General features: G+C 45.6%; 1 protein-coding gene across 1 annotated transcript; it reads left to right on the top strand.

The window, feature by feature from the left end:
* Nucleotides 1-1,783: 1,783 nt before the first annotated feature.
* Nucleotides 1,784-2,518, top strand: LOC130357343 (DNA damage-regulated autophagy modulator protein 1-like). Its single transcript, XM_056560030.1, has one exon. The coding sequence runs from the start codon at nucleotides 1,784-1,786 to the stop codon at nucleotides 2,516-2,518; it is 735 nt and encodes a 244-aa protein (XP_056416005.1).
* The last annotated feature ends 8,165 nt before the right edge of the window (nucleotides 2,519-10,683 follow it).

Here is a 10,683-nt window from a genome sequence, read left to right as displayed (position 1 = left end):
CCTCATCATCATCACCGCCTGTCATCATCCAGACCCTCATCATCATCACCTGTCATTATCCCCTTGTCATCATCCCACACCCCCCCTTCATCATCCCCTTGTCATCATCCCCACCCCCCTTCATCATCCCCTTGTCATCATCCCCACCCCCTTTCATCATCCCCTTGTCATCATCCCACACCCCCCCTTCATCATCCCCTTGTCATCATCCTCACCCCCCTTCATCATCCCCTTGTCATCATCCCCACCCCCCTTCATCATCATCCCACACACCCCCCTTCATCATCCCCACCCCCTTCATCATCCCCTTGTCATCACCCCCCCCCCTTCATCATCCCCTTGTCATCATCCCACACACCCCCCTTCATCATCCCACACACCCCCCTTCATCATCCCACACCCCCCCTTCATCATCCTCTTGTCATCATCCGCCCGCAGTGGTCTTCAACCTGCGGACCTCCAAAGGTTTCAAAACTACAACTCCCAGCAAGCCCGGGCAGCCATCGGCTGTCCGGGCTTGCAGGGAGTTGTAGTTTTGAAACCTCCGGAGGTCCGCAGGTTGAAGACCACTGCGGCCTTCGACATCATCCAGCCCCCTCTCGCCCCCCTTTAGTTCTGTACAGTACTCACCTCCGCTCGGCGCTGGTCCGGTGCTGCAGGGCTGTCCGGTGAGGAGGTCGTCCGGTGGGATAGTGGTTCCGGGCTGCTATCTTCACTGGGGGCGCCTCTTCTCCGTGCTGCGGGCCCAGAATAGAGGCGTTGCCTGGATGATGACGCAGAAGTACGTTGGCAATGAACGTACCTCTGCGTCGTTGTCAAGGCAACGTGACTATTCTGGGGCCGGGCCCGAAGCGCTTAGAAGAGGCCTCCCCGGTGAAGATAGCAGCCCGGAACCACTATCCTACCGGACCACCTCCTCTCCGGACAGTCCTGCAGCACCGGACCAGCACCGAGCGGAGGTAAGTACTGTACAGAACTAAAGGGGGGTGAGAAGGGGCTGGATGATGTCGAAGGCCGCAGTGGTCTTCAACCTGCAGACCTCCGGAGGTTTCAAAACTACAAACCTCTGGAGGTCCGCAGGTTGAAGACCACCCTGGGTGGAGAGTTCACTCGAGTATAAGCCGAGGGGGCTGTTTTCAGCACGAAAAATCGTGCTGAAAAACTCGGCTTATACTCGAGTATATACGGTATTGTGTATTTAATAAATGTACAAATATATCCAAGTACAACCCTATCTGCAATGTTTTTTTTTTTTGTTTTGTTTTTTTAACCACTGAGCAGTCACAGAAATGTTAATACATATAAGGTACAGACCTGCAGGTTTATTTAAATGGGCGCTGGCAGAATAAAAACCTTTTATATGTTGTATATCTGACAAAACATTAACCTTTTTATTAAAAGAAGAGAATTGGCAGAAGTACAGACACATAAGGTTATATTCACTAGAATTCATGTTGAAAGAGATTTTGGAAAACCCTGTTGAAATGTGGATTCAGCCATTACTAGTTTTATTTGACTGTGGAAACGCTAAATATCAGCAAATGTGATGCCAGGATTGTCTGCATAAAGATCTACAACACTGAGGACCAATCAGTATGCAGCATGATGGTGTTACCGAGATGAACCAAAGACTGACATCACAGATGTGACATCATCGAGTTCCGAGCCTATAGAAAAACCCTGCCTGACAATCTGATTACACAGAGAGAGTTGGACAGAGACAGCGGCTTTTGCTTAGCGAATCTTTCCTTTATCTCAGCGATTTGTGTTGTTTCTTTGTGCCATGGAGATCCAGGGATTAGGGTTCTTGCTTCTCCTTTGGGTCACATGGAACCTTTTGGGCCTCAGCACTCTTGTCACCTTGACCATCGCCCGAGGACATAACAGACAGCCGTTAATCAGTTACACGGCTATAGGATATCCTGAGTGGATAATATATAAGGTTGTGTTCTTTGGGGCACCCATCATAGGAGTTGCCATCGCCTACCTGCAGCACCGATTTATGTTCCTGCGCTCTGAACCATCTGCAAAGCATTTTAGGATTTACCAGAAGATCTTGTTTACCTTAGGATGCATCGTGTGCATAGGAACAGCCCTGAATGCCGTATTTACTGTTAGGAACAATCGTACAATACACAGGATCAGCTCAGGTACGGCATTTTTTTGTGGAGCCATATACAATATGTGCCAAGCTGGATTCCTTTACAAAAGGTCATACAGCAGCCGGATTGTTTGCCATATAAGGCTGGCCGTCACCTTAGTGACTTCTGTGGTGCTGCTGCTCTTCGTTGCCGGTCAGGTCTCCTTCTATATGGAGCTGTGCACCGGACACTGCAGGGCGATTATCAATGTCCCCGTCCTGGTGGCTGAATACCTGGGATTCTGCGGCGTCACCTTATACCAAGTGACCAACTACACAGATTTCCAGCATCTGTCATTGAAGATTTCCAGAATAGACTTTAACGTCAGTCTGAGGACCAAGATACCGGACCCGGAACAGAACCATCCTGTAGAATAGTGAAGACTGAGGCCTATGACTACAGCCGGGAGCCGAGGACGGACATTTATCCTGTGTATTATTCTTAATAAATATATAAATAAAAAAACATGTCTCATCCTTCTCTTGACACCTGCCATTGGGGCAGAATCAAAGTCAGTATACACATCAGGTAGTCCAGTATACACATCAGATAGTCCAGTATACACATCAGATAGTCCAGTATACACATCAGATAGTCCAGTATACACATCAGATAGTCTAGTCCAGTATACACATCAGATAGTCCAGTATACACATCAGATAGTCCAGTATACACATCAGATAGTCTAGTCCAGTATACACATCAGATAGTCCAGTATACACATCAGATAGTCCAGTATACACATCAGATAGTCCGGTATACACATCAGAAAGTCCAGTATACACATCAGATAGTCCGGTATACACATCAGATAGTCCGGTATACACATCAGATAGTCCAGTATACACATCAGATAGTCCAGTATACACATCAGATAGTCCGGTATACACATCAGATAGTCCGGTATACACATCAGATAGTCCGGTATACACATCAGATAGTCCGGTATACACATCAGATAGTCCGGTATACACATCAGATAGTCCAGTATACACATCAGATAGTCCAGTATACACATCAGGTAGTTCAGTATACACACTAGGTAGTCCAGTATACACATCAGATAGTCCGGTATACACATCAGATAGTCCGGTATACACATCAGATAGTCCGGTATACACATCAGATAGTCCAGTATACACATCAGATAGTCCAGTATACACATAAGGTAGTCCAGTATACACACTAGGTAGTCCAGTATACACATCAGGTAGTCCAGTATACACATCAGGTAGTCCAGTATACACATCAGATAGTCCAGTATACACATCAGATAGGCCAGTATACACATCAGATAGTCCAGTATACACATCAGATAGTCTAGTCCAGTATACACATCAGATAGTCCAGTATACACATCAGATAGTCCAGTATACACATCAGATAGTCTAGTCCAGTATACACATCAGATAGTCCAGTATACACATCAGATAGTCCAGTATACACATCAGATAGTCCGGTATACACATCAGAAAGTCCAGTATACACATCAGATAGTCCGGTATACACATCAGATAGTCCGGTATACACATCAGATAGTCCAGTATACACATCAGATAGTCCAGTATACACATCAGATTGTCCGGTATACACATCAGATAGTCCGGTATACACATCAGATAGTCCGGTATACACATCAGATAGTCCAGTATACACATCAGATAGTCCAGTATACACATCAGGTAGTTCAGTATACACACTAGGTAGTCCAGTATACACATCAGATAGTCCGGTATACACATCAGATAGTCCGGTATACACATCAGATAGTCCAGTATACACATCAGGTAGTCCAGTATATACATCAGATAGTCCAGTATACACATCAGATAGTCCGGTATACACATCAGATAGTCCAGTATACACATCAGATAGTCCAGTATACACATAAGGTAGTCCAGTATACACACTAGGTAGTCCAGTATACACATCAGGTAGTCCAGTATACACATCAGATAGTCCAGTATAAACATCAGATAGGCCAGTATACACATCAGATAGTCCAGTATTCACATCAGATAGTCCAGTATAAACATCAGGTAGTCCAGTATACACATCAGATAGTCCAGTATAAACATCAGATAGTCCAGTATACACATCAGATAGTCCAGTATAAACATCAGATAGTCCAGTATAAACATCAGATAGTCCAGTATACACATCAGATAGTCCAGTATACACATCAGGTAGTCCAGTATACACACTAGGTAGTCCAGTATACACATCAGATAGTCCAGTATAAACATCAGGTAGTCCAGTATACACATCAGATAGTCCAGTATAAACATCAGATAGGCCAGTATACACATCAGATAGGCCAGTATACACATCAGAAAGTCCAGTATAAACATCAGATAGGCCAGTATACACATCAGATAGTCCAGTATAAACATCAGATAGGCCACTATACACATCAGATAGGCCAGTATACACATCAGAAAGTCCCGTTTACACATCAGACAGTCCAGTATACACATCAGATAGTCCAGTATACACATCAGATAGTCCAGTATACACATCAGATAGTCCAGTATAAACATCAGATAGTCCAGTATAAACATCAGATAGTCCAGTATAAACATCAGATAGGCCAGTATACACATCAGAAAGTCCAGTACACACATCGGATAGTCCAGTATACACATCAGATAGTCCAGTATAAACATCAGATAGTCCAGTATAAACATCAGATAGTCCAGTATAAACATCAGATAGGCCAGTATACACATCAGAAAGTCCAGTATACACATCAGATAGTCCAGTATACACATCAGATAGTCCAGTATAAACATCAGATAGTCCAGCATACACATCAGATAGTCCAGTATACACATCAGAAAGTCCAGTACACACATCGGATAGTCCAGTATACACATCAGATAGTCCAGTACACACATCAGATAGTCCAGTATAAACATCAGATAGTCCAGTACACACATCAGATAGTCCAGTATAAACATCAGATAGTCCAGTATACACATCAGATAGTCCAGTACACACATCAGATAGTCCAGTATATACATCAGATAGTCCAGTACACACATCAGATAGTCCAGTATACACATCAGATAGCCCAGTATACACATCAGATAGTCCAGTATACACATCAGATAGTCCAGTATACACATCAGATAGTCCAGTATAAACATCTGATAGTCCAGAATACACATCTGATAGTCCAGTATACACATCAGAGAGTCCAGTATACACATCAGATAGTCCAGTATACACATCAGAATGTCAGTACTGTACACACATCAGATAGTCCAGTACACACATCATATAGTCCGCCAATTCTACATCACAGGGTTCAGCACTGGCATAATGTGGGCAGCTTAGCATGACACCATCATAGGTTGCAATGTAAATTAGGTTTAACCCCTTAAGGACGCAGGACATACTCAAACGGCCCCTTTTCCGAGTCCTTAAGGATGAGTACGTCCTGTCAAATCCCGGCCCCCCGCCGCTAGCTGGAGGGGAGCCGGTGCCCGATGCCTGCTGAAATCATTCAGCAGGCATCGGGGCATATAGCCCAGGGGGGTCATTATGCCCCCCCATGTCGACAGTTCAGTCCAGCGATCTGCGGCAGATTCCGGGTCAATTGGGTCTCCAGTGACCCGGTGACCCGGAATTACAGGCTGTTCGGGGCCGTCGGAGACGGCCCCAAACAGCCAGAGCCTGCAGGGGTGAGGTGGCACTGGTGCCACCTCACGATCGCCCTGATTCGTCGGCCGGATTACCGGCCGACCAATCAGGGCGCCTGCTGCGGGTGTCAGTCCCGCAACCCGCTCTGCCCCTCTTCCGGAGGACGTGAGCGGGTGCGGGACGTGCACCCCGGGTGCTGGGGACCCCGATCCCCGGCGTCAATGTTGGGATCGGGGCCCCAGGAGCGACGGCGGCGGCGGTGACGACGAGGGACTGACCTGTGCGGCGAGGATCTTTGGAGGTGAGTGACAGCCTCCTGCTGTTGCTTAGCAACAGCTCCTAGCATGCAAAAAGGGCATGCTGAGAGCTGTAGTTATGCAACAGCAGGATGCAGACCACCACAACTCCCAGCATGCCCTTATGGGCATGCTGGGACTTGTAGTTTTGCAACAGCTGGAGGCACATTTTTTCTATGGAAAAGTGTACCTTCAGCTGTTGTGTAACTACAACTCCCAGCTTGCACAAACAGCTAAAGTGCATGCTGGGAGTTGTAGTAGTGCATCTGCTGGTTGCATAACTACAACTCCCAGCATGCCAGTTGGCTGTCGGTGACTGCTGGGAGTTGTAGTTTTGCAACAGCTGAAGGCACACTGAGTTATGTAGCAAACCAGTGTGTCTCCAGCTGTTGCATAACTACAGTCCCCAGCATCCCCAGCCAAAGTAGTATGCCTCCAGCTGTTGCATAACTACAAGACCCAGCATGCCCTTCCGCTGTCCGTACATGCTGGGGGTTGTAGCTTTTGCAACAGCTGAAGGCACACTGGTTGCAAAACACTGAGTTTGTTACCAAACTCGGTGTTTCACAACCAGTGTGCCTCCAGCTGTTGCAAAACTACAACTCCCAGCATGCACTGATAGACCGTACATGCTGGGAGTTGTAGTTTTGCAACAGCTGGATGTTTCTTCCCCCCCCCCCCCCCCCAATGTGAACGTACAGGGTACACTCACATGGGCGGAGGATTACAGCAAGTATCCGGCTGCAAGTTTGAGCTGCGGCAAATTTTCTGCCGCATCTCAAACTGCCAGCGAGAAACTACTGTGAACCCCCGCCCGTGTGACTGTACCCTAAAAACACTACACTAACACACAATAAAAAGTAAAAAACACTACGTATACACATACCCCTATACAACCCCCCTCCCCAATAAAAATGAAAAACGTCTGGTACGCCACTGTTTCCAAAACGGAGAATCCAGCGGTTACAAAACTACAACTCCCAGCATGCACTGATAGACCGTACATGCTGGGAGTTGTAGTTTTGCAACAGCTGGATGTTTCTTCCCCCCCCCATGTGAACGTACAGGGTACACTCACATGGGCGGAGGATTACAGTAAGTTTCCAGCTGCAAGTTTGAGCTGCGGCAAATTTTCTGCCGCAGCTCAAACTGCCAGCGAGAAACTACTGTGAACCCCCGCCCGTGTGACTGTACCCTAAAAACACTACACTACACTAACACACAATAAAATAAAAAGTAAAAAACACTACATATACACATACCCCTACACAGCCCCCCTCCCCAATAAAAATGAAAAACGTCTGGTACGCCACTGTTTCCAAAACGGAGCATCCAGCTGTTGCAAAACAACAACTCCCAGTATTGCCAGATAGCCACTGACTGTCTAGGCATGCTGGGAGTTTTACAACAGCTGGAGGCACCCTGTTTGGGAATCACTGGCGTAGAATACCCCTATGTCCACCCCTATGCAAGTCCCTAATTTAGGCCTCAAATGCGCATGGCGCTCTCACTTTGGAGCCCTGTCGTATTTCAAGGCAACAGTTTAGGGCCACATATGGGGTATCGCCGTACTCGGGAGAAATTGTGTTACAAATTTTGGGGGGTATTTTCTGCTTTTACCCTTTTTAAAAATGTAACATTTTTGGGAAAAGAGGCATTTTAGGTAAAAAAAAATTTTTTTTTTTTACATATGCAAAAGTCGTGAAACACCTGTGGGGTATTAAGGTTCACTTAACCCCTTGTTACGTTCCCCGAGGGGTCTAGTTTCCAAAATGTGATGCCATGTGTTTTTTTTTTTTTTGCTGTCCTGGCACCATAGGGGCTTCCTAAATGCGGCATGCCCCCAGAGCAAAATTTGCTTTCAAAAAGCCAAATGTGACTCCTTCTCTTCTGAGACCTGTAGTGCTCCAGCAGAGCACTTTTCACCCCCATATGGGGTGTTTTCTGAATCGGGAGAAATTGGGCTTCAAATTTTGGGGGGTATTTTCTGCTTTAACCCTTTGTAAAAATGTAAATTTTTTGGGAAACCAAGCATTTTAGGTAATTTTTTTTCTTTACATATGCAAAAGTTGTGAAACCCCTGTGGAGTATTAAGGTTCACTTTACCCCTTGTTACGTTCCCCAAGGGGTCTAGTTTCCAAAATAGTATGCCATGTGGGGTTTTTTGCTGTCCTGGCACCATAGGGACTTCCTAAATGCGGCATGCCCCCAGAGCAAAATTTCCTTCAAAAAAGCCAAATGTGACTCCTTCTCTTCTGAGACCTGTAGTGCGCCAGCAGAGCACTTTTCACCCCCATATGGGGTGTTTTCTGAATCGGGAGAAATTGGGCTTTAAATTTTGGGGGGTATTTTCTGCTATTACCCTTTTTAAAAATGTAAAACCTTTGGGAAACCAAGCATTTTAGGGAACATTTTTTTTTTTTTTTACATATGCAAAAGTCGTGAATCACCTGTGGGGTATTAAGGTTTACTTTACCCCTTGTTATGTTCCCCGAGGGGTCTAGTTTCCAAAATGGTATGCCATGTGTTTTTTTTTGCTGTTCTGGCACCATAGGGGCTTCCTAAATGTGACATGCCCCCCAAAAACCATTTGTCGCTCCTTCCCTTCTGAGCCCTCTACTGCGCCCGCCGAACAATTAACATAGACATATGAGGTATGTGCTTACTCGAGAGAAATTGGGTTTCAAATACAAGTAAAAATGTTCTCCTTTTTACCCCTTGCAAAAATTCAAAAATTGAGTCTACAAAAACATGCGAGTGTAAAAAATGAAGATTGTGAATTTTCTCCTTCACTTTGCTGCTATTCCTTTGAAACACCTAAAGTGTTAAAACGCTGATTGAATGTCATTTTGAATACTTTTGGGGGGTGCAGTTTTTATAATGGGGTCTTTTATGGGGTATTTCTAATATGAAGACCCTTCAAATCCACTTCAAACCTGAACTGGTCCCTGAAAAAAAGCGAGTTTCAAAATTTTGTGAAAAATTGGAAAATTGCTGCTGAACTTTGAAGCCCTCTGGTGTCTTCCAAAAGTAAAAACTCATCAATTTTATGATGCAAACATAAAGTAGACATATTGTATTTGTGAATAAAAAATATATATATTTTGAATATCCATTTTCCTTACAAGCAGAGAGCTTCAAAGTTAGAAAAATGCTAAATTTTCTAATTTTTCATCAAATTTTGGGATTTTTCACCAAGAAAGGATGCAAGTTACCACAATATTTTACCACTATGTTAAAGTAGAATATGTCACGAAAAAACAATCTCGGAATCAGATTGATAACTAAAAGCATTCCAGAGTTATTAATGTTTAAAGTGACAGTGGTCAGAATTGCAAAAAATGGCTGAGTCCTTAAGATGAAAAAGGGCTCAGTCCTTAAGGGGTTAAGAAGAATCCTCTTCTATATTTATGGTAAAACCTTCTTTCCTCTAGATGTAGAGGCAGACAGCTTGTCATGGTTACAGATCTCTGACATATTTCTAATGAACGTGGGCTTTTTATTTTATATTTGGACGTCTTCATCTACCCCCGATTAGTTGGCACCAAGTGAACTGTACAGTAAGTTTGAACGAACTGTAACAACGAATATGGACTAGAATGTGTATGGTGGCACTGGTGGCAAAACAATAGTTCACCAGATGATCATTTAGTGGTTGTTTAATCATTAACCTACTGCTTTTAGGTAACTGAAGAGATCTCATATCAAGGACCAGAAATGTTTGGCTTTCCATATGACATTTAGTTAAAAAGATAACTAAAAACTGACTTTTAGCCCTGTATAGCAGAGGTGTCAAACTCATTTTCACCAAGGGCCACATTGTGCCAGATTAATCCTGTCTCTTACAAACTTCTTCTTCCTCCTTCTCTTCGTATTCCTAATGCCTTTCATGTCTCTCTTCTTAAACCACTCATCCTCAAACGTTTCTCTCCTAAACTTATTTCTCCCACTCCTGTCTCCAGTTCTTCGGACATCTTTCCTGTAAAGGAGATACTGGCCTCCAAAAAGGTCAGAGGGAAAACCTTTTTTCTGGTTGACTGGGAGGGCTGTGGTCCTGAAGAGAGATCCTGGGAACCTGAGGACAATATCCTAGATAAAAGTCTGGTCCTCAGGTTCTCAGGCTCAAAGAAGAAGGGGAGACCCAAGGGGGGGGGGTACTGTTACGCCGAGCGCTCCGGGTCCCCGCTCCTCCCCGGAGCGCTCGCTACACTCTCGTTACTGCAGCGCCCCGGTCAGATCCACTGACCGGGTGCGCTGCGATACCGCCTCCAGCCGGGATGCGATTCGCGATGCGGGTGGCGCCCGCTCGCGATGCGCACCCCGGCTCCCGTACCTGACTCGCTCTCCGTCGGTTCTGTCCCGGCGCGCGCGGCCCCGCTCCCTAGGGCGCGCGCGCGCCGGGTCTCTGCGATTTAAAGGGCCACTGCGCCGCTGATTGGCGCAGTGGTTCTAATTAGTGTGTTCACCTGTGCACTACATATATATACCTCACTTCCCCTGCACTCCCTCGCCGGATCTTGTTGCCCTTGTGCCTAGTGAAAGCGTTCCCTTGTGTGTTCCTAGCCTGTGTTCCAGACCTCCTGCCGTTGCCCCTGACTACG

The sequence above is a fragment of the Hyla sarda genome, chromosome 2 (assembly GCF_029499605.1).
Source record: "Hyla sarda isolate aHylSar1 chromosome 2, aHylSar1.hap1, whole genome shotgun sequence".
Taxonomy (NCBI): Eukaryota; Metazoa; Chordata; class Amphibia; order Anura; family Hylidae; genus Hyla; species Hyla sarda.
This window is presented reverse-complemented; position numbering and strand designations above follow the sequence as displayed.